At 46.5% G+C, this 24,447-nt stretch overlaps 1 protein-coding gene across 1 annotated transcript; it reads left to right on the plus strand.

Moving 5' to 3' along the window:
* The first annotated feature begins 1,869 nt into the window (after positions 1–1,869).
* Positions 1,870–24,447, plus strand: LOC125433287 (cartilage intermediate layer protein 2-like). Its single transcript, XM_048497789.1, has 8 exons — positions 1,870–1,893; positions 5,625–5,910; positions 9,570–9,761; positions 11,403–11,561; positions 13,500–13,814; positions 15,286–15,394; positions 20,950–21,107; positions 21,476–24,447. Exons 1-8 carry the CDS (start codon positions 1,870–1,872, stop codon positions 23,866–23,868), a joined length of 3,636 nt encoding a protein of 1,211 aa, XP_048353746.1. The 3' UTR covers positions 23,869–24,447.

Raw genomic sequence — 24,447 nt, forward strand, 5'->3', positions numbered from 1 at the left:
CTGTAGCAGAGAATCCCCTTCCTCCTACAAGAGCATCTCCGAAGTACACGCTGGTTGTATCCAAAGGGGGGGGGCTCTCTCTGCCTCTTATGGACAGCCTCCCCCCTGATTAAACAGTATAACAATGAGCCGTGTTCCCTTCCTGCCAATCCGAGTGCTTGAGATCTCTTGTTCTTGCTACGCAGAGATAATGGAAAGCATGACGACCGCGAGGAGCATGAGCAGGCAAGTGACAGGAAATCGAAACTTAAAAATCTGCCCGCGCATTGCCAATTAACTGGCGCCTTCCGATTGGCTGGGATAAATTGCGTCTCAGGTGAGGTGGGCATCAAAAGTGGAGCAGTCACCAGTTTTTTTCCACACTAGCCAGGCCCATCCGGAGTAAAACCATGTTTTTTGAAAAAGTTGTACATACATCCAGGAGCAGGGAAAAAGTGAGGTAAACGGTCAGATATGGGACAAATCGGAAAGTGAACCAAACTGATCTGTGACACGGAGCTAGAGAATGTGGAAAACTTGCAGAAAACGGAACTGTCCCAAATAATTGTTCTAGAACAAACCTGTAGTGTGGGAAGGCCCAATATTAATGTAATGCCTAACAAAGAGAAACAGCTTGATTTCCCCCTCCTTAAAAAAAGGGTTGTGAACTCTCCCAGAACTTTCACTTTTTTAAAAAAGTAAGTTTCTGTTTTTCTTTGTGGAAATTTTTTGTTAAATACTATTCAAACTGTTAAATAAAAGATGTAAATAGATAGAAGATAGAAAATCTGTAATGGTGTAATTTAATTCTTATACCGTAGCAGAAAAGGAGTGGAAGCTAATATTAGGTTGTTTAGCTGACAATCTTAGAAGCTGGACTATGGTTAGATAGTTTAATGTATACATGATGGGTTTTTTCCCCTCAAAAATATGTATAAAATAGTTAGCTACAGCAAGGTAGAGTGAGAAATAAAATAAGAAAGACTTAAAGAATAAGGAGTCATATTTACAAGATTATGTATTACTAAAGATGACTACAGTGTTATCTGTATTGGAGACATGATCCTCTGGATCTATAAAAATTTGTTACTTTGTTTTACAAATATTGTTATTTCTTTTAAACTTAATAAAGATTGGGGTGCTGTGTGGTTTCCGGGCTGTATGGCCATGTTCTGGCAGCATTCTCTCCTGACGTTTTGCCTGCATCTGTGGCAGGCATTGCTTTCCTGCTATCAGATCCTCTGAAGATGCCAGCCACAGATGCAGGCAAAACGTCAGGAGAGAATGCTGCGAGAACACGGCCATACAGTCCGGAAACCACACAGCACCGCAGTGATTCCAGCTGTGAAAGCCTTTGACAATACATGAATAAAGATTATTTTAAAAAGCAGGCAGACACTGGCACTTAATTATTATTATTATTTTAGACCTAGAAGTTTCTTTTGTTTGTTGTGACATGTGTTTACAAAGATATGTGGAGTTCATGCAGTCTCTCATCGCTTCCTTAAGCTTTCCCACCACAACATTTCCTAATGCAAAGAGCAATCTAGCCCCTGTGGTCTAACCACACAGCCTGGCTCTGCAGAGGAAAGAATATTAGAAAATTCTGTCAACAACTGCTTGCCATTAGCAGCCAGCTAACGGATGAAATTTAGAGGAAACTCCCAACATCTTCCCTTCAGCGAAGGTTACTGTCTCCCCGTGTGGATCTGGAATAATTATATTTATATTTTATATTTTAAAGTTGGTATCTCAACAGTGAACATCAAGGGCTGTCCACTGAGGCATAGTGCAGTACCTTTACGTAGAGCAATAACGGGGCAGAGCATCAAGTCTCACCCACATTCTATTATTTTACAGAAAATGAGTCACTGCTCCTCCCCCTGTGATATGCCCAGTAACATTCAGCCAGAGGTACACATCTGTCTAGCTGCACACTCCAAGCAACCAGTTCCTGTACAGAAAATAAAACAGGGACATTTTTGGGACTCTCTCGATTAGCTCCCGATTAACCCAGGCAAAATGGCACTTGGTCGATACCATGGGCAGAAAACGTGCTTGGGGGAATGTTTCAGGAAGGGAGGGCTGCCACACCGGTCGGCAGCTCAGCAGAAATGAAACTGACATGACGTCAGGTGGGGAGGTCAGGCGGTGGGCCGGGAAAAATAAATTGGTTTTGCTCCAGTGGTGTTTCCACAGAAGTGGGCTCAATGCAAGCTTTTGGGAAAAGATTGTGATTTTAGCGGTTTTTTAAAAACCCGGGATGAGGGAAATATCGTGGGACAAACCCGCTTTAGGACCTGGAACCAGTGGTAGGATTCAGCCTATTCGCACTTATTCGGTTGAACCGGTAGCTAATTTTTTGTCTAGTTCAGAGAACTGGTGTAATCCCACCACTGAGTCCTTTCGGAACCGGTTGTTAAATTATTTGAATCCTACCACTGCCTGGAACCGTGTGAACTTCTTGGCGAAACCGGGATATTTCCCTTGTTCAACCCAGGAGAACTGGTGTAATCCCACCACTGAGTCCTTTCGGAACCGGTTGTTAAATTATTTGAATCCTACCACTGCCTGGAACCGTGTGAACTTCTTGGCGAAACCGGGATATTTCCCTTGTTCAACCCAGGAGAACTGGTGTAATCCCACCACTGAGTCCTTTCGGAACCGGTTGTTAAATTATTTGAATCCTACCACTGCCTGGAACCGTGTGAACTTCTTGGCGAAACCGGGATATTTCCCTTGTTCAACCCAGGATATTTGTACCATGTGGAACTGACCTTAGTTGTGCAGATGTAGGCTGAAACCAGACAGAAAGTCATGGTGGGACTTGTCTGAACCCTATGGATAATCCATGGCATTAATGTGCCAGTTTAGATTGATTGTGCAATATATCACTCCATTTAGAAAGCCCACATATTGGCTTGGAGGGTGTGTCCAGATGTTGGCTTTGCCTGGAGCCTCATGGACCTTAACCCTTCCAGCCTCAAAAGTATGACTGGAGATCTTGCAGAATTACAACTGCTCTGAGGTCTCTCCCCACACCAAACCCCACCCTACCAAGGTCTAAATCTCCAGCAATTTCCCATCTATTGTTGGCAACTCATTCATGGTGCTGAGTTTTTGGCATGAAAGCTGATTGTGCCCTAGGCCGCAGTGGTGGGATCCAAAATTTTTAGTAACAGGTTCCCATGGTGGTGGGATTCAAACTGTGGCGTAGTGCCAATGGGGCTGGGCGGGGCACGACAGGGAGTGGCCGGGCATTCCGGGGGCGAGGCATTCCTGGGCGGGGCTGTGGCAAGGACGCAGCCGCTGCGCCGGTCCTTGGGCTGGAAACGAATGCACGCAGGCGCAGGCTGCCACGCATGCCGGTGCACCTCCTGCTAGACTGCGTCAAGTTCTGCGTGCTACTGCTGAGAGGAGGGGCGTAACTAAGGCAAAAATCACGTGGCAAAATCGCCAATTAGTAACCCCCTCTCGGCACACGCAAATAATTAGTAACCTACTCTCGGGAACCTGTGAGAACCTGCTGGATCCCACCTCTGTTTATATATATAAATATGTTATATATTAATTTATCCTGCTTTTTAATTGTTGTGGTGAGACTTTACATGTCTTAAAAACATACAGACTGAATACCCCAAAGTAAATAAAGTGTTGCATTGTCAAAAGCTTTCATGGCTGGAATCAACTGTCTGGTTGTTGTGGGTTTTCTGGGCTGTGTGACCGTTATGTAGTTTTTGCTCCCAATATTACATCTGCATCTATGGCTGGCATACTTCTGAAGATACCAGCCATAGATGCAGGTGAAATGTTACCAGCAAAAACTACCAGCCAGACAGTGGTGGGATTCAAAAATTTTAGTAACAGTTTCCCATAGTGGTGGGATTCAAACTGTGGCGTAGCGCCAATGGGGCTGGGCAGGGCACATATGGGGTGTGGCCGGGCATACCTGGGCAGGGCTGTGGCAAGGACGCAGCCACTGCGCCGGTCCTTGGGCGGGAAACGAATGCACGCAGGCGCAGGCTGCCATACACGCCGGTGCACCTCCTGATAGAATGCTTCAAGTTCTGCATGCTACTGCTGAGAGGAGGGGCGTAACTAAGGCAAAAATCACGTGGCAAAATCACCAATTAGTAACCCCCTCTCAGCACACACAAATAATTAGTAACCTACTCTCAGGATCCTGTGAGAACCTGCTGGATCCCACCTTTGCAGCCAGGCCACAATCATACTGCCCGAAAACCCAAAATAAAGAATTCTAGGATTGTCCCAGTGGTGGTGACTAGCAAGATTCACACATAAATATGGAAAATCCCCTGTGGATTTGGCAGAAGTCCCCCCAAAATAGGTATTTATTTACCCCCATTTCATTTTCAACAAAAGCCAAGATTAGAAAAAGGCAGTTCTTCAAGACAATCTCGCATGGGGCGACCAATAAAATGAATAGGGTGTTGTGGGTTTTCCGAGTTGTACGGCCGTGTTAAAATGAATAGTCAAAGATGTCAATTTCTCTCTAACAGGCTCTCGGTGCAAGATCACAGCAAGACAGAAAATGCACACTTTATATTTGCAGAAAATAATAACGTTTATTTATCTGAGATAAATAACTCCAAGTGCTGTGCTAGGAGCCATAATATAGGTTATTTGATATAATATATTTGACATAATATAGGCTTTTTGATTTGTGTATGACTTTCAGTGATGTAATTCACTTTGTTTGTAATTTCATTGTTAGTTCATGTTTTCTTGTGAGTAGTCTCTGGATTTTCTTCTATCTTGGTGTATGTATTTTTTCTCTATACTGGTGCATGTTTTGTAAATCATATAGACTGATCATACATTTTTCATTGTTTGTGGGAAGTTTACCATTCCTATATGCAACCTAATTTTTGTAGCTTATCAGTGAAAGCCAAGTACTGTGACTGATTCCAACTCCTTCCCCTGATTATCCTGCTTTGTTAAGAAAAAAAAATCTAAATCAAATATTTTATTTAGTAGCTGATTAAAGTGGACTGCCTGTTCTTCCGCCCTAAAGGAAGAGCTGGTATAAAGGGTACTGTGTACCTTCTGGTTTTATTCTAAGAAACAGCAGCCTTGGGGTGCTGTGTGGTTTCCGGGCTGTATGGCTCTGTTCTAGCAGCATTCTTTCCTGACGTTTCGCCTGCATCTGTGGCTGGCATCTTCAGAGGTTCTGATACCCTGTTTCCCCAAATATAAGATGTCCCTGAAAATAAGACGTAGTAGAGGTTTTGCTGAAGTGCAAAATATAAGGCATCCCCCGAAAGTAAGATGTAGCAAAGTTTTTGTTTGGAAGCATGCCCGACGAACAGAACACAGAAAAATAAGACATCCCCTGAAAATAAGACAGCGCATCTTTGGGAGCAAAAATTAATATAAGACACTGTCTTATTTTCAGGGAAACACAGTAGTAGGAAAGGAAAGCAAGTGGAGTATATATACCTGTGAGTAAAGTAAAGTATATACTCCACTTGCTTTCCTTTCCTACTATCAGATCCTCTGAAGATGCCAGCCACAGATGCAGGCGAAACGTCCGGAGAGAATGCTGCTAGAACTCGGCCATACAGCCCGGGAACCACACAGCACCCCAGTGATTCCAGCCGTGAAAGCCTTCGACAATACAACAGCGGGTTTGCTTCTCTCTCATAGGTGAATGGACATCGTGGTTCAACGTGGACCATCCTGGGGGTGAAGGGGATTTTGAGACCCTAGAAGCCATTCGCTTCTACTACCGGGAGCGGGTGTGCTCCCAGCCAAAGGCGATCCAAGCCCGGACCACAGAATGGGAGCTACCTGAGGAGGTGGGCGAAGTGGTGCGTTACAACCCCCAGGAAGGCTTCCGCTGCCTCAACCAGGATCAACCAGGGGGCAAAACCTGCTCCAATTATCATGTCCGTTTCCTATGTCCAGCAGGTAAGCTTTGCAAGACAGGCACTTTGCTTCTCAAATGTTGTCCTTATTTTTTTTTCTTCTTCTCAAGGCTCCTGTGCCATTTTGGGCACAAGTGGAACCCAAATCTGTTTGCATCCCCTCTTCACCGTGATTTGCTTTCTTGCAGACCTACCTCACAGGGCTGTTGAGAAGATAAAATGGGGTGACCCTTAAGTATAAGGGCAAAAAGTACACCCTATAGACCAGTGATAGTGAACCTTTGTGAGACTGAGTGCCCAAATTGCAACCTAAACCCCACTTATTTATCGCAAAGTGCCAACCTGGCAATTTAACCTGAATGCTGAGGTTTTAGTTTAGAAAAAAACGGTTAGCTCCCTCTTCCTCCGCCCCACCCGCTCAAGCAGGGGCCAGCCTGCTGTAGCCTCCAGAAAGTCCCGTACACACCGCTCTGTGCCTCTCTAGCATATCTGCCTCCTCTGCACACCCCTCCTCGGGCAGCAGCCACCCGGAGCACAGGCACCAGGCCCGCCAGCTGAGTCCTCCCTGCTCACCATGGTGCGTGCACGTTGTGCTCAGTGGCCCAGGCCAGCCTGGATGAGTGTGTGTGTGTGGGGGGGGTGATTTTCCACCCCCCACATGATGAACTCTCTGTGTGTGTGCCCACAGAGAGGGCTCCAAGTGCCACCTCTGGCACCCGTGCTATAGGTTCGCCATCACTGCTATAAACAGTGGTGGGATTCAAATAATTTAACATTGGTTGTTTATAAGCACCATTTTTAACAACCGGTTGGTGCGAACCTGCTGAATCCCACCACTGCCTATAAATTCTCCTTTCTCCCCTAGCGCTAAGATTGCAATCCTGTCTGTGGAAGTAAATCCCACTGTCCTAATAAATATGCATGGGATAAGTCTGTGTGCAAGATCTCCCTCAGAATCAAACCCTATTGCATTGTCTATTGGATGCCCCACTCTGTTAATTGTATTTGTGTCTCTTGTGTAATCCCCTTGAGACCCACGGAGAAATGCAGACTAGAAATAAAATAAATAGATACGGTCTAGCCTTGGCAGGCTTTATGTTCTGGCTAGCTGTGACAGCGGAACACTGTCCAGATACCTTCTTTTTTTAAACTGCTGGGTTTTTAAAGTGTTCCAGAAGCACCAGGAATTTGCTTTCTAAAAGAGTGAGATGACTTCAGGATATTTGATTTCTGAAAGATCAAGAATGAACTGTGATGTAATCGATACAATGCTCTCCCCTAAAACCACGGAAAAAAACCCCTCTTGAAATAAGTTGGGGAGGCACAGATCAAAATAGTTCTGGGGGTATAATCAGGAGGTTTCTCACTCTGGAAACATTCCACGTGCTTAACCCAAATGAGACCTTCAGCATACTAAAAACAAGACTACTAGACCAGGAACAGCAGCTGCTTCTAGCATCAGCAAACAGATCATGCTCCCCCCTATACCACAATATAGTACCCATACATCGGCAGCTGGCGCACTACATTGACCTATTACTGGAGCCAACACAGAGATGGGCCCTAACCAGAGGTGGGATCCAACCAGTTCTCACCACTTCTGTAGAAGTGGTTACTAATTTTTTCTGAGTGCCGAGAAGGGGTTACTAAAACAACCTCCCTGTCCAATAGGGACTGGAGGTGCGTGTGTGCGGCAGCGCCACTGTTTGAATCCCACCACCATGGAACCTGTTATTAAAATTTTTGGATCCCACCACTGGCCCTAACCCGCACCAGAGCAACGTGTCTCCATCGGCAGTAGAGGAGGGGCGACTACTTTCTATCCCATCCAATGAAAGATTTTGTCCCTATTGTCTGAACCAAGTAGAAACCTTAAATCACATGATTTTCTTCTGTCCTAAGTACTCAAACATCAGATACTTATTACCAGAGGTGGGATCCAGCAGGTTCTCACCAGTTCCCGAGAGTGGGTTGCTAATTATTTGTGTGTGCCGAGAGGGGGTTACTAATTGGGTCTGCTTTTCCGTTAGAAATTCCATTAGGTCCAAAAATTCATAAAGTCCTGTTGTTTCCTATGTGGCTGGTTAGCGAAGGTAGAAAACGGGATCATTCTCCCTGTTGGGCTGTTTTAAAAACATGTTTTAGAAATATGGTAAAGTTCCTTGTTTAAGGAAAGTATCCTTCTTTTGATTTCTAGAAACAAAATTAAGTATTTGAAAGTATTAAGTATTTGACAGGCAGTCAATTAGAGGAGAGGTAGTTGTTTCTGTTGGCAGTAGACGATAGGACTTGCTATAATGAGTTTAAATTATGGACAGAAAGATACCAGCTGGAAATTAGGAACTTTTAAAGTAAGAGTTTTTTACAGTAACAGAGAAATTATTAATGCCCTGCCCCTGCAATGCCCGGCCGTGCCCCCATCGTGCCCTGCCCAGTCCCATTGGCGCTACGCCACTGTTTGAATCCCACCACCATGGGAACCTGTTACTAAAATTTTTGGATCCCACCACTGCTTATTACCACAATCCATACACCATAAAGCACTAAACAGGAAACACTGGAAAAGATGGATGAATTTCTACTGCATGTGATTGCTGTACGGAACCAAGGAAAACAGCAAGGAACATGACCTGCTTATATTACTCACTGCATTATTTTATTTATTTTTTACTCCGTATGCCTAATAAACTTGAACTAGGAGGTTTCCAAAAACTCAGATGGGCCCTGACCCCTTCCGCACGTGCAGAAGAATGCACCTTCAATCCACTTTCAATGCATTTTGAAGCTGGATTTTCCTGTGCGGAATAGCGGAATCCACTTTCAAACAATCGTGAAAGTGGATTGAAAGTGCATTACTTTGCAGGTGCGGAAAGGGCCACTTGCCTCTTGGTTTTGTAGCAACTCGTTTTGATTTCATCACATCAAAATAAAATTTCCAGTCACACTGATCCCTTTTTGCCAATCAGCAGTTTTAGCCAGTGGTGGAATCCAAAAATTTTAGTAACAGGTTCCCATGGTGGTGGGATTCAAACAGTGGCGTAGCGCCAATGGGGTGGGACATGACGGGGGGCGTGGCCAGGCATTCTGGGGGCGGGGCATTAATAATTTCTCTGTTACTGTAAAAAACTCTTACTGTAAAAAAAAAGTTCCTAATTTCCAGCTGGTATCTTTCTGTCCATAATTTAAACTCATTATAGCAAGTCCCAACGTCTACTGCCAACAGAAACAACTACTTCTCCTCTAATTGACTGCCTGTCAAATACTTAATACTTTCAAATGCTTAATTTTGTTTCTAGAAATCAAAAGAAGGATACTTTCCTTAAACAAGGAACTTTACCATATTTCTAAAACATGTTTTTAAAACAGCCCAACAGGGAGAATTATCCCTTCGCTAACCAGCCACACAGGAAACAACAGGACTTTATGATTTTTGGACCTAATGGAATTTCTAACGGAAAAGCAGACCCAATTAGTCACCCCCTCTCGGCACACACAGATAATTAGTAACCCACTCTCGGGAACTGGTGAGAACCTGCTGGATCCCACCTCTGGTTTTAGTCAATACTGCCTGTGCGTGTGTGCTTACTGGCAATCTGCTCAAACTTGACCCCTGAAAATAACAAATAATATGAAAGTCATCAATGTTCTGTTCTCTGCCATTCTTCCTCTTGTCAAATAGCTCTATCTCACATTTTCCAACAGATCCCAAGGATTGGTTCAGCTGGTCAGACTGGTCGGCCTGGAGTTCTTGTTCACGGACTGCCTGTGGAGTGAGCGGTGTCCAGACTCGGAACCGGACTTGCTTGAATAGCTCTAGTTCAGTCCTGCGGCAGGGGGTGAAATGTTTGGGGAAACCCACAGAACGCCGGACCTGCAGCTCCGGCCCATGCCAAGGTATCCAAATCTTCTTTCCATTTTGGGGGGGCAGTCTACATAGACCACAAATTAATAACAATGCCTCTGGAATATCAGCCTTATTACGATATTTCCACATGTGCTAGAAAGGCGAAATCTGAGCATTTACTGCCAATGAATTTATTTATTTATTTATTTATTCATTCATTCATTCATTCATTCATTCATTCATTCCAACTTATATACCGCCCAACCCCCGAAGGGCTCTGGGCGGTGAACAACATGACATTCGAATACAGATAAACATAAAACCAAATATAAGTTAATCTCTAAATAATATAAATTAAAATGCAGCAATTAATACATAACATAACATAATTTAATAAGTTTATTTCTCCCTTCATATTCATGACCAGGGGTGTGGCTGAACATTGGGGCCAAATTGTTTGGGGTGAAGCATCCCAGTTTCTGAAAAGGTTCTCTCCACTTGGGACAAAGCCACTATGATCTTTTCCCCTCCCGAGCCATACTACAAGAATTTGACAGAAACGTTCCTGTGAAAATTGGCACCTGTTTTTAGGTCAATAGCATATTAAAAAAGTGAAGGAAACAGATGAATTGGGAACACCAACACCAACAAAAATGTATGAAACTATGGGGCTGGAACAATCTTTGAAAAAAAACCCACTTAATGGTGCATTAATATATCCCATTAATATATCGTCAATATTTTTGGAAGGATGGATGTTAGAAAAGCAATGGTGGTAAAAGAAAGTGCTGTCAAATAGTGGAATATGCAACAATGGCAAAACTGACAAAACTTTGTGAATAAGTGACCAATCAAAAAATGTCAAGATGAATGGAAAGCATAATAGAAAGAATAATTTATATTATTCCCTCCCTCCAGAAAAATAACTGATATTGATGACATGATGTATATAAGTTATCAATAACCTTTATGATACATAATACTTTACATTCAAAAGGAGTCAAAGGGAAATAGGCAAATGATCAATCACATTATAAAAAATAGCCAGTATTGGTAATTTTCTTTATTTTTATTTTTAAATTGCATTACATACTGCAGAAAGAAAAAAAACAGCACCCCTCTTGATTCCCAGTTCTCCAGATAAGAATCCAAGTGCTCTTGCTTGGACAGATTTATGGAGGAGAAGTCGATCTACAGCTACCAATCTTGATCCTCCTTGATCTCAGATTGCAAATGCCTTAGCAGACCAGGTGCTCAGGAACAACAGCCGCAGAAGGCCATTGCTTTCACACCCTGCAGGTGATATTCCAAAGACTCCTGGTGGGCCACTGCGAGTAGCAGAGAGCTAGACTAGATGGACTCTGGTCTGATCCAGCAGGCTTGTTCTTATGTTCTTATGTTCTTAACCACTTCACTCTTAGACCCCTTCCACACATGCAGAATAATGCACTTTCAATCCACTTTCACAATTCTTTGCAAGTGGATTTTGCCATTCTGTACAGCTTCAAAATGCATTGAAAGTGGATTGAAAGTGCATTATTTTTGCATCTGCAGAAGGGGCCTTCCATTGACAATGGAACCTTGATAGTGAATTTCCGTTGACTATCAACTTGCTGGAGTCTAAGATTTCTTTGATATAACATAGACTTGGATGACAAGAGGGGGTTCTAACACTGAATTCTGACCCATAGAGACCAAGTGGAGTCCCTGGGGGCCCTGGAGTCCCTGTTCCAAGACCTGCGGCAGTGGGGGGAAACGGGTGAGGAGGCGGAGCTGCCAGAAGTCCAAGCTTTCACGCTGCGTTGGGCGTGCGTCAGAGATGCAGAAGTGCTCCCAGACACCCTGCCCAGGTGAGTGATGTCTTGAGCTGAAAGGGAGTGGGCAAAAGGTGGAGATGTTCTCTGATTCGGTAATTCGTAGCCCTATTGCCTCATTCGCTGGTTGTGTTACTCTGTCTGGCTGCGCTGCTTAATATCCTGTAATCCACCTTGAACATCAGTGAGAAAGGTGAACTGTAAATAAAGCAAATGAATTTTTTTAATAAAATAACTGAGGACACCTGAGAATTGTTTAAGGGGGTGATTGTGAATTCCAGTGAGCATTGCCCACCGGTGATTAGGGTGATCTCTCTGTCCATTCCTCTGAACAAAAGCAGGATACAAAATCTGGGGCCAAGTTTTCCATGCAAAAATTTCAGAGTTGAAGTTTACAGTTCAAACACAACTGAATTTGGCATAGGTTAGGTCAGGGGTCTGCAACCTGCAGCTCTCCAGATGTTCAGGGACTACAAATCCCATCAGCCCCTGCCAGCATGGCCAATTGGCCGTGCTGGCAGGGGCTGATGGGAATTGTAGTCCACAAACATCTGGAGAGCCGCAGGTTGCAGACCCCTGCGTTAGGTTTTTAAAAACAAACATAATGGCCTTAATCACACGTGGATGGATTTTGAAAATTAGTCTACCAAATGTAACATTAAGAGGGTTTTTTGGTGGTGGTGGTGGTGCGGGCTTGGGGGTCCTCTGAAAAATATCCTGATGGTACTCATACTAATCTGTGTCCCCAACATGTAGAGTTGCCAACTTCCAAATGGGGCCTGGAGATCTCCCGGAAGTGCAGCTCATCTCTAGACAACAAAGCTCAGATCCCTTGGAGAAAATAGTGCCTTGGAAGGAGGACTTGTAACCTCTATCTGTGGGTTCTGTGGGGCAGAACTTGGAATGAGTTTGCAACAACAATTTTTTTAAAAAACAAAATGGTTTACTTAACATATAACATCAAACATCAACATTTAACATCACACTTCAAGGTCCTGTTCAGGTTGCATTTTCAAGTCCTTATATTTACAGTCTACTGATACTGCCAAGTCCAATTCTTCTTTGCAAGTGGGTTGGCTCCTGAAGACTCCAAGGGCTTGGTGAACAGGATTCAACATGATGAAGGTTTCCAGGAGAACCCTCACCCATTACAAACATAAAAACCCTTAACAAGGTGTTAAGGGCTTATACAAACCAAGGTCCGAGTCTGGTAGCCTTGTCTCCTCCAAACCACATGAGCTCTGCAGCCTTCTGCTGCTTTGAGTCTCCACCCCTTTCTGGGTCAACCCATTCTGAGCATGGGGGTTACAGACTCTATGGCATTATCTCTTGCTGAGGGTCCTCCTCTCCCCAAACTCCCCTCTCCCCAAACTCTACCCACCAGCGCTAACCTCTAACCACGGGGGCTTCTTATGTCCCCTGACTGTACAGACGTAGCTCCCCTAATTCTCAAGCAGAGAAATCTCTTCCCCAGCACCACCATCCCAAGAGCATGCAAAGAAACTGCCTTGCCACAGATCCTCGTGGCTATGAACAGACCTGCGGGTCCCTTTGGTTAAGAACAGAAGCACGTCACTCTAAATTTTTGCTCTTCAACACACATGTATTCAGACTCGGATCTTTGATCCTTCCGGTTCAGGATTGTCTCTGGCAGATTGTCTCAAGCAGATAAAATCCTTCTGCCAACATCTTTAACTTGATACCTTTAATTGGCAATGTCAGGGATTGCATCTCTGCAAAGCTGGGGTCCGGTCACTGTGCACCAGAGGCGTAGCTCCAAGGGGACATGGGGGGCATGACGCACCGAGTGTGCACCCCTGTGGGGGTGTGGCAAGGGCATGGTGGGGCGTTACGGGGCGGAGGACACACCATTGCACTGGGCGCTTTCCCCCTTGCTACGCCTCTGCTGTGCACTGTCCCATCTGCTAGAGAATCTAAATTTGTGTCCTCTGCTTCTTCCTTCCCTGTTCCTAGCTTGCCAACTCCGCTGTGATACGGGCATCCCCAACAAGGACTGTAGCTCCTGCAGCTGTCCTAACCACACTCTTTCGGGGACTGTACGGAGTGCCGATGGGATGGTCCTTGCCAACGTCCAGATCTCTCTCGCAGACCGACCAGTGGCTGTGCTAGCACGGAGTGACCATCGGGGCCAGTTCACCATCCGTGGCATCTGTGCCGGGAGCAACACCAGCATTAGTGCCAGACTAGAACGTTTTGCCATGGGCAGTGCCTCCATCATTCCTAGTGGCTCTCAGACATCCCTGGCAAAGATTGTGCTCCACAGACTTGGTGAGAGGGCATTATCTATCTGTCTGGCTCATCTGTCTACTAAGGAGATCAGACACAATGAATATGGCTCTCCTCTCCTCTGTTTTATCCTCACAACAACCCTGTGAGGTAGGTTAGGCTGAGCGAGAGAGGTCTGTTATGCATAGAATTCTTACCCTGGGGCTCTTCGTTCTGTAGTGGGGTTGTAATGGAGTCTCCTCGCATATCTCCATTTACGCATGACAAGGTACTCCATTGCCTACTGCACATCATGCTGGCTGAACTCTCCCAGGTCCCTGCTTTTCCTGGTTCTTTTAGCTCCACCCATCAACCCACTCTTAAAGGCACACAGTTGCAGGATTGCTGGATTTGTTACAGCCCTTTAAATTGCTGTTATATTGATACTGTTGTTAATGCAGTTATATTGATTTTGTAGCCACTTTCCAAAAATACCCCCTCCCCAATGAAAGACACAAAGCAATTTCCTGGACGATGTCCTAGAACTGATATTCTCTTCCCACCACCGCAACTTACTGCTGCTGCTGCCGCCACAGGAAGAGAGACTTGTTATTTGGATATTCCTGGGTAGTTCAATATTCCTGTATTAGATCTGTCATTATTTCGATAGATCTAATATAGTACAAATGCTTGATGTAGAAATAAAGTTTTACAAAGCTTTATTTACAAAAGAAAGTTTTCCAAATCATTGGGGAGGGTGGAAGTGGAGCAGAGGAGGCAGGGTCGGAGCGAGGGGGAGCTGCTCCCGGGGCATGTGTGTGCCCTGTGCTCCTGGCACGCCCCCGTCTGCCCAAGAATGCCTCCGCCATGCCCCTGCACTGGCGCACGCCTGGTGCATCACGCCCCCCTTCCCCTTGGCGCTACGCCACTGGGAGGAGGTGGGGTGGAGCCAAAAAGCTTGAAGCAAAGAATAATGCAGGGCCATTTCTTTCATCTTCCCTGTGAAGCAGGAGAAAAGGTCACTTTTTGTCCACTGTCCCAAGCAGCACAGCTTATCAAATCTACCCTGCAGTGAGTGTGAGGACGGGGGGGGAAGGCATCCGTAACAGAAGTTCTGCCCTGAAAAGGATCTCCCTTCAGCGTGGGGCAGAGCACCATTGCATAATCAGCAAGAGAGAGTCCGGCTCCAAGTCACCCTATGTGCTTCCTGGCGCAGCTTGGCTTCTGATGTTGGTTTGGCAGATCCCAGCGCCTCATGCTTAAGCAGTCACACTAACCAGTTAGTTTAGTTAAACTCTGGTTTTGCATAATGTCTGAAGCAAATCAGAGTTCAACAGATACAAGTTGGGGTGAGATCCAAACTGGCAGGTTGGGCTCGGACAATCTGTTACATTAGCTCTCTTTTGCAGGCCTGTGTGTATATATTAATGATCTCCCTATTTCTGGTTTATTAGAAGCTGCCTATGATTTTGGAGGGCAGTAATTTATTTATTTTTTCTAAAAATCAATAATGCTTAATTTCCACATTTGGCAGCGAAGCCTTACATGGTGATCCATCCCGAATCAAAGGTGAGGAAAGTCGGGTCGAAAGTCCGGTTCTGCTGCAGAGCCCGAGGCACCCCTGAGCCAAAGAAATATTACTGGTGAGTGATGGGTCTGGGGGGGGGGGCAACTGTGTGGGGCACGTAATTCTGCGGTGTTGACCCTTGACCTATTGTTATAATTTGACCCTTGACCTATTGTTATTCTGGCTAAAATTCTGTGAAAAGGAGAAAAAAAATAGAACTATTTTTGAAATGACATGAATCGGGAGGGGGAGTCAGCAGTCAACAGTGATGCCGTAGGCACTGACCAATAAGTGCTAAGCAGGGGCGAACCTAGGCAGACTGGAGCCCGGGGACAAAACCTGAGTTTGGCACGCCCCCCCCCCCCCCCCCCGCGAATGGGCGGCCACCCTCCCCCACCATGAACAAACAATTATTTTTTGCACCAGCTCACAAAGACACCTCCCACTTCCCAGCAAAACATACATGGCTCTCTCCCCACCAACTCTTTCTCTCCTAATTTCCTAATCCCACAACAACCCTCTAATGAGGGTAGGTTGTTAGCCTGAGAAACAAACTCCAAGCCAGTGCAAGTGGGTATTAAGCATGTAAACCTCTCACAAACCCCCCCCAGCAAAACATTTACCAAACAAATGTCAGCATCATCTCTCACAAAACACCTCCAGTGGAATCCACCCCCAAACAGCATCACTTTCAATGGTGCTTAAACTAGGGAGAGCTTCCCAGATTCTTCTTTTAAATCCACCTTGAAGGGAGAATCTGGGGGTCTCCGGTTAAAACAAAATTGAAGAGTGATGCTGTTTGGGGGTGGATTCTCCCCCACCCTGAAACAACATCACTTTTGAGGGTTGGAGATTTAGATGAAACAAATACCAGATTCAGCCAGAATCTGGGCAAATTTGGGCAAATTTGGACAAAAAGTGTCCAATTATGTCCTGCCCAAATATGAACAGATGTGAATGCAAGGTATTTGGGCTTTTTGGGGGGGGTATTTTTGGTGTTTTACAGCCTGCAGGGAGCACATTTTTAAAGCTAACAGCAGATGGGGGCTACCCATTTGAGGGACCATAACTTTGCTCCCCCTGAACCTAACTTCACCAACCTTGGGTGGCATCATAAGAATAGTTACCAGATGATACCCTGAAATTTTGGTGTCACTAGCTTTAAAAATACACCCCTTACAGGCACCCCAAGAAAGTTGCCCAAGATTCTTTGTTTTGCAGTGACTTTGCTCCATTGTAGCCAATGGGGAATTTCTGAGTGTGTAGGCAGGCTGCACATTTTTGAAGACAGAGGCACCAGACTTTCAAGATGGCTCAGGAGGCCCTCCTGGGTTCAATTTTATGGACCTCCAAAAGGCTTATTTTGTTTCCACACTCCTGCACATGAAAGCCTGCGGGCTGAGTTCTCTCAGAACTCTCTCAACTCGTCCCCCCCCACTCCAGAAGCAAAGCTCACCAAGCTTGGATGCTATTACCCAAGACCTCTTGGAGCCACCTTGAAAGTCTGGTGCCTCTATCTTCAAAAATGTGCAGCCAGTGCTTACACACTCAGAAATTCCCCAGAATCTGCCAGGCTCTTCAGCAAGTTCTGTGGTGGGAAAAATTACTTTTACCACCATAGAATTCAATGGGGCTTTCTGTTATGCCCAGATGGCTCTGTGGTAGAGGTTTCAATGGGAGCCACTGTGGTAGGGGTCTTGCTCTGGGTGGGGGCATTTCCTCCAGGGCTGCTGGTGTGAGTCTCCTGAAAGGAACCAACCAAATTTGCTAAAAGGCTGTGGGAACCAAGTTGAAGAGTGAACCACTGATGCCCACAGCGATTCAGAGCCCATCCCAGGCAGAAACTCTTTAGTGCCCCACACCCAGAAAGCAAGACCACTACCACACATTGCCTCCTGTTGGAAACCTCTACCACAGCGCCAGCTGGAAGCATAACAAGAAAGTCCCATTGAAGTCCTATGGTGGGAAAAAATAATGTTTCCCACCATGAGAGACTTTCACTGAAGAGCCTGGCAGATTCTGGGGAATTTCTGAGTGTGTAAGCACTGACCACACATTTTTTAAGATAGAGGTGCCAGACTTTCAAGGTGGCTCCAAGAGGCCTTGGGTAATAGCATCCAAGCTTGGTGAGCTTTGCTTCTGGAGTAGGGGGGGGGGGTTTGAGAGAGTTCTGAGAGAACTCAGCCCGCAGGCTTTCATGTGCAGGAGCGTGGAAACAAAATAAGCCTTTTGGGGGTCCATAAAATCGAACCCTCAGAAGCAAAGGTCTCTATGCCTGGATGCTATTACCAGGAGGGCTTCCTGGAGCCACCTTGAAAGTCTGGTGCCTCTATCTTCAGAAATGTGCAGCCTGCCTCAGAAATTCCCCATTGGCTACAATGGAGCAAAGTCACTGCAAAACAAAGAATCTTGGGCAACTTTCTTGGGGTGCCTGTAAGGGGTGTATTTTTAAAGCTAGTGACACCAAAATTTCAGGATATCATTTGGTAACTATTCTTATGATACCACCCAAGTTTGGTGAAGTTAGGTTCAGGGGGAGCAAAGTTATGGTCCCTCAAATGGATAGCCCCCATTTCCTGTTAGCTCCCATTGAAAACAATGGGGAGGGGGCACCCTCTTTGGGGGTCCATAACTTTGTTTCCCCTGAACCAAACATCACCAAACGTGGGTGGTATCATAAGGACAGTCTCTGGATGGTACCCTGAAATTTTGGTGTTGCTAGCCTTAAAAATGCGCCCCTGCAGGCCAAAACATAAAAAAACACTAAAAAAATTAAAAATCACACAAACGACCCTGAAATGGTGGGCCCCCCCCACGTGACCAAATGGGGGGCGCCCGGGGACATAGGGTACCCCCTGTCCCTAGGCAGAAACGCCACTGGTGCTAAGTCCAAACTGTACTTTCCTAGCAAGAGTGAACTGCATGCAGTTTAAATGCTGAGCAAATGTGATTGTGATTTCCGAGGAATTCATTTGCTCTCTTGGATCCACCTCAACAGCTGGTTAACAATTGAAACTTACCTGCAGAATTAAAACATTGACCTCAATAGGTATATTCAGTGGTGGGATCCAAAAATTTTAATAACAGGTTCCGATGGTGGTGGGATTCAAACAGTGGCGCCGTCGCGCACACGCACCTCCAGTCCCTATTGGGCAGGTAACCCCATTTAGTAACCCCTTCTCGGCACTCAGAAAAAATTAGTAAGAATTAGTGAGAACTGGTTGGATCCCACCTCTGGGTACATTAACACTGTACTTCTTTCCCAACATAACTCCTTCCTCACAAAAGAAAAGAGGCAAAGCCATTCCCAGATCATTTGCTGCTGAAGAAGAGGACCATGTGCTAGATCCCACTCCCTTCCCCTTCACACACACACACACACACACACTCCCTCTTTCTCTCTCTGCTCCTGCTGCTGCTGCTGCTGCAGACAGGAAAATTGCTTTAAAATATAGTTTGAAATAAAATTGTAAAAAACCCCCTCTCAATCATTGGAGAGGACAGAAACAGAGTGGGGGAAGGTGAGGTGGAGCCAGGAAGGAACTATTTGTATAGTTAAGAACATAAGAACATAAGAACAAGCCAGCTGGATCAGACCAAAGTCCATCTAGTCCAGCTCTCTGCTACTCGCAGTGGCCTACCAGGTGCCTTTGGGAGCTCACATGTAGGATGTGAACGCAATGGCCTTCTGCTGCTGCTGCTCCCGATCACCTGGTCTGTTAAGGCATTTGCAATCTCAGATCAAAGAGGATCAAGATTGGTAGCCATAAATCGACTTCTCCTCCATAAATCTGTCCAAGCCCCTTTTAAAGCTATCCAGGTTAGTGGCCATCACCACCTCCTGTGGCAGCATATTCCAAACACCAATCACACGTTGCGTGAAGAAGTGTTTCCTTTTATTAGTCCTAATTCTTCCCCCCACCATTTTCAATAAATGCTACATTTCCCAATGTCGTTGGTGCCAATGTGGACCACAACTGCTGACTCCACCCCAGCACTGTCTAAAAGCCTATCTAGACGAAGCGTGACATCCGCAACCTTCGCACCAGGCAGGCAAGTCACCATGCGGTCATCACGCCTCTCACATACCCAACTCTCTACGTTTCTAATGATCGAATCACCCACTACAAGGAGCCCCCCACCTCCCCGAGGGGTATCCTCAGTGCGAGAGGATAGCTGATCACCAGTTAAGGAAGGGATCCCATCTAAGGGAGCATCTTCCCCCACCTCAGACTGGCACCCTCCATCCCCAAGGCCTTCATTCTCCATGACATCTGAAGAGATGTCACCTTGGGAGTGGGACCCGGCTGTTAGGTCCCTGAAAGCCTCGTCTGTCACCCTCTCTGCCTCTTTCAGCTTCTCCAGGTCTGCCACCTTGGCTTCAAGAGAACACACACGTTCCTTGAGTGCCAGGAGCTCATTGCAGCGAGGGCACACCCATGACTTCTGTCCTAGTGGCAGATAGTCATACATGTGACACTCAGTGCAAAACACTGGAAAGCCCCCATCCCCCTGCTGGCTTTCTGCCTTCATATCTGATTTGTTTAGATATTTAAATATTAAGATATTTAAATATTAAGCTTTTAGTCACTGCCCCCCTGGAGCTATCTGTATGTACTATCTGTCAAATATGTCCTTATTAATTTAAAAAACAAAAAAATTAAATTAAAATTAGCTGCAAAGCCCTAGCAGTGGCACAGTTCAGAGACTGAACTAAAGCCCCCCCACCTCTCAGGACAAGCCCCCACCTCTAAGGACAAGGAACAAGAGATGAACTCTGTTAACCCTGTTAGCCCACCTTCCAGATTCAGCAGCCTTACAAGGAGAAAAGAGATAACCCCTGTTAAAATACACTGTTTTAAAAGCTGTGGCTTTGAGAAAAGCCCTCAAAAATGAACTCCAGCAGGTCACTCTGCTCTTCCTGGCCCAGTCTCTTCTGCTGCTACTCCTCTCTGCTGGTTCCAGAGACTGAGTTAAAGCCCCACCTCTCAGGACAAAAGCCCCACCTCTTAGGACAAAGAGGAACAAGAGATGAACTCTGTTAACCCCTGTTAAGCCCCACCTTCCAGATTCAGCAGCCTTACAAGGAGAAAAAGAGATAACCCCTGTTAAAATACACTGTTTTAAAAGCTGTGGCTTTGAGAAAAGCCCTCCAAAATGAACACCAGCAGGTCACTCTGCTCTTCCTGGCCAAGTCCTGTTGTCATATTGATGCAAGTTTTTAGAAAGTTGGGAAGGAGTCAGCAACAGGAGGAGGGCAAGGGGGAAACATGCAAAGCAGCGCATGGGAGTCGGTGGCTATGCATGACGGCTATGGGCAGAGGGAAGTGGTCCGGGGCAAAGCTGTGCCCACTGGCAAATCAGCCTGCTCTGGCTGCAAAGCAAAATTAAACGCATGCTAAAAGTAGTCTCGCTTGCTGCATGTAGAATAGAAAGTGAAAGCGGGGCTTGAGAAAATATGTCCATACAAGAAATCTTGCTGCAATGCACATTTGCCCCTATCACGCAGCAGATGCCTTGTGCATACTTGGCCAAAATGACCCTTTAACAAAGAGCAGCAAATGTACTGTAAAGCAGCCAGGGTGCTTCTGATTGGTCAGCCTCCAACTGCTCTTTTTCCTGATTCTCCAGGTATCACAATGGAACGCTCCTGGATCGGAAGGTGCACAAGTACAACAGCAGCTTGGTGCTGAAGGACTTGGGGCTGCATCAGGGTGGTACATATCACTGCAAAGCCAGTAGTGACCTGGGGGCTATCAAATCATCCGTTGCCCACCTGACAATCATAGGTGAGCAGTTGCCATGTCCGTGTTGGGGCAGGTTCTCACTGATCCACAGCTGTATCCTTGTCATGTGGTTTTTGTTTATTATTATTAACAACAAAAACAGCAGCAGCAAACAAAAGTGTCAATTGAGGGGGGGGAAACCTGGTCACATGGGAAATACCCTTGTAAGAAACACGGAAGTACAGGATCAGTCTTTTTGTCATAAAAGCCTCTACCAAGAAACTGCTGACTGAGGAGTCAGGCCAGTCTTTACAAGAACAGGTGGGGACAGTAAAAGTGTCAGTAAGCACCATGGCACCAATAGGCACCATGGTGAGGATCCCTGAAATACATAATAACATCTCACATTCTTGTCCTCCTTGCTGTTGCAGAGCCAGGAGTCCCTGCCTGCATGGCTCAACCAAAGCAGTATCTCATCAGACTTCCAGACGAGTGCTTCCAAGAAGATACAGGTTCCCACTTCTACAACGTTGGACGCTGTCCCAACGCCCTTTGTGATGGCGGCTTGGTGGACAGTTTGCAGTGTCGAGATGGTGTGGAGCACTGTTGTGGGACACTGCGCATGGAGTTGCGAGAGATTCACTGTGTCGGTTATGTCCTGCCCATCAAGGTGGTGGCCGAATGTGGTTGTGCCTCCTGCACCCAGCCCAAAGTCCTGGTCCGTGGGAAAGCTTCGGCGGCTGACAACGGGGAGCCCCTGCGTTTTGGTGAGATCTACCTAGGGGCTGAGAAGATTGGCTTCACTGGCTACAAGGGAACCTTCACCATTGAGGTTCCACCCAACACGCAGCGGATGGTGGTCAAGTTTGTAGATCGCATGCAGAAATTTGTAGATGCCGTCAAGGTCTTCCCATTCGACCAGCGTGGTGGAGCTGTCTACCAGGATGTCAAACTTATGAGGAGGAAAAAACCTGTCAATCTGGAAGCGATGGAGACCAACATCATTCCCCTTGGAGAGGTGGTTGGAGAGGATCCTATTGGGGAGATAGTCATCCCGCCTGCTTCTTTCTTTAGACCCAACGGGCAAGTGTACAATGGCACTGTGAAAGCCAGCATAACCTTTGTAGACCCCCGGGACATCACCTCTGTGAACGCAGCCTCCAGTGACTTAAATTTCATCAACGCTGAAGGGGATGTCTTCCCACTCAGGACTTATGGCATGTTTTCAGTTGACTTCTGGGAAGAAGAAAGCAACCAAGGGTTAGAAACGGGTCGTGTGGAGGTGAAAATGGATGCCGAGCTAATCAACATGCCAGAACATATCCAGAAAATGAAGCTGTGGTCCCTCAACCCCGTGACAGGCCTGTGGGAAGAAGAAGGCTCCTTCAAGCAGGCTAAGGAGAGGAGGGGAAAGCGTGAGGAGAGGGCCTTTCTCATTGGCAACCTGGAGATCCGTGAACGCCGTCTCTTCAACCTTGATGTTCCAGAAAACCGCCGCTGCTTTGTCAAAGTCCGGGCGTACATCAATGAGAAGTTCATGCCCGATGAACAGATGGAGGGAATAGTGGTCACTCTAATCAACCTTGAACCCAGGCCTGGCTACCCATCCAATCCTCAGGCCTGGGGTAGGTTCGACAGTGTGGTGACTGGACCCAACGGAGCTTGCTTGCCTGCCTTCTGTGATGGCCAACGAGCTGATGCTTACACCGCCTACATCACAGCTACCATGGGAGGGGAGGAACTGGAGGCTGTGCCATCTAGCCCGAAGCTCAATCCAGCTGCTATCGGAGTTTCCCAGCCTTACCTGAATAAGCTTGGCTACCGGCGGACTGACCATGATGACCCTGCCCTCAAGAAGACAGCCTTCAAGATTAACCTGGCCAAACCCAACCAGAACAACATTGATGAGACAAACGGACCCATCTACGCCTACCGGAGTCTGAAGCAATGTGAAGAGGCACCAGTCACAGGCAACCATTTTCGGTTCTACAGGGTAGAAGTTGACAAATACGAATACAACGTGGTACCTTTCAAGGAGAGTGACTTGACCACCTGGACAGGAGATTACCTCTCCTGGTGGCCCAACCCTCAGGAGTTCCGGGCCTGCTATATCAAGGTGAAGATTAATGGCCCTCAAGAGTACATGGTGCGGTCACGGAATGTAGGTGGTAGCCATCCGAGAACTCGAGGACAGCTGTACGGCCTACGGGATGCCCGTAGTGTCCGAGACCTTACCATCTATAACAGTTCAGCAGCTTGCTTAGAATTCAAGTGCAGTGGGATGTTGTTTGACCAAGGTTTGGTGGACAGGACTTTGGTATCCATCATCCCTCAGGGAAGTTGCCGGCGTACAGCTATTAACAGCTACCTCAGAGAATACCTAGGCCGGCACCCTCCATTGATGGAAAATAATGACACCACAATCTTCAACATGTTGGCTCCAGTGGATCCGCTGGGCCACAACTATGGCATCTACACAGTGACAGACCAGAATCCACGCCTTGCCAAGGAGATTGCCATTGGCCGCTGCTTTGATGGAACTTCGGACGGTTTCTCACGTGAGATGAAGTCCACTACAGGAATTGCCTTGAGCTTTACCTGCCACGAGAAGCCAGTAGGGCGCAAGAGCTTCTTCCAGCGGCTGCTTGAATTTCCTGCCCAGACGCTGACTGAGATCCGACGTGAAATGGGAGGCAACGAACAGCTGCGGAGCCCCTCCCAAGTGGTGGCTTACCCGTCTGGGTTGCGGACTATGTTCTCCACACAGGCCCGGCGGACCCCCAGCTCCCGAAGGACAGTGGGTGCTGCTCGGACCCGACAGTGAGCAACACCGAGAAATGTTTGGGTCATGGTATCACCTCTGATATGGTCCACACCTCCCTAACACGGTTGGGAAGTGTCTCGACGTGGCAGGATTTGTCCCTCCTCACAGGTCAACCCCGTAAATCCTGCAATACCAAATGGCTGAATTGTTAATTCCTGGCATCTTCATATACTGTTGCTGTCCCTTGTAGCCCCACTTCTCTCTTCCATAACATGCCCGAGGTTCTCCTCCCATGTTCTTGTGGTTTCTAACCCCTCACCCAGTTCCCCTTTTTACCCATTTGCCATGCCAAGGTGGCAACAGGTTGTGTGTGTGTAAAGTGCTGTCAAGACACAACTGGCTGATGGCAACTCAGTGGCATTTTCAAGGCAAGAGACTAATAGAAGTGGTTCACCATTGCTTTCCTCTGCATAGTGACCCTGATATTCCTTGGTTGGTCTCCCACCTAAATACTAACCATGGAGTTCTGATGAGATCCGACTTGCCTGGCCATCCAGGCCGGGGCACTGAAAGATTAGGCAAGAGCAAAACACGAAATGCCAAGGAGAGAATCATTACTCTCAAGGTTATGAGCCACCA

The sequence above is a fragment of the Sphaerodactylus townsendi genome, linkage group LG05 (genome assembly GCF_021028975.2).
Source record: "Sphaerodactylus townsendi isolate TG3544 linkage group LG05, MPM_Stown_v2.3, whole genome shotgun sequence".
NCBI classification, from domain to species: Eukaryota; Metazoa; Chordata; class Lepidosauria; order Squamata; family Sphaerodactylidae; genus Sphaerodactylus; species Sphaerodactylus townsendi.

Bases quoted from the DNA above. Each gene is read 5' to 3' on its own strand.
- LOC125433287 (XM_048497789.1), top strand. From the start codon at position 1,870: ATGCCCAGTAACATTCAGCCAGAG. The intron at 9,762-11,402 runs GTATCCAAATCT...TCTGACCCATAG, and splicing joins CAGCTCCGGCCCATGCCAAG to AGACCAAGTGGAGTCCCTGG. The intron at 11,562-13,499 runs GTGAGTGATGTC...CCCTGTTCCTAG, and splicing joins CTCCCAGACACCCTGCCCAG to CTTGCCAACTCCGCTGTGAT.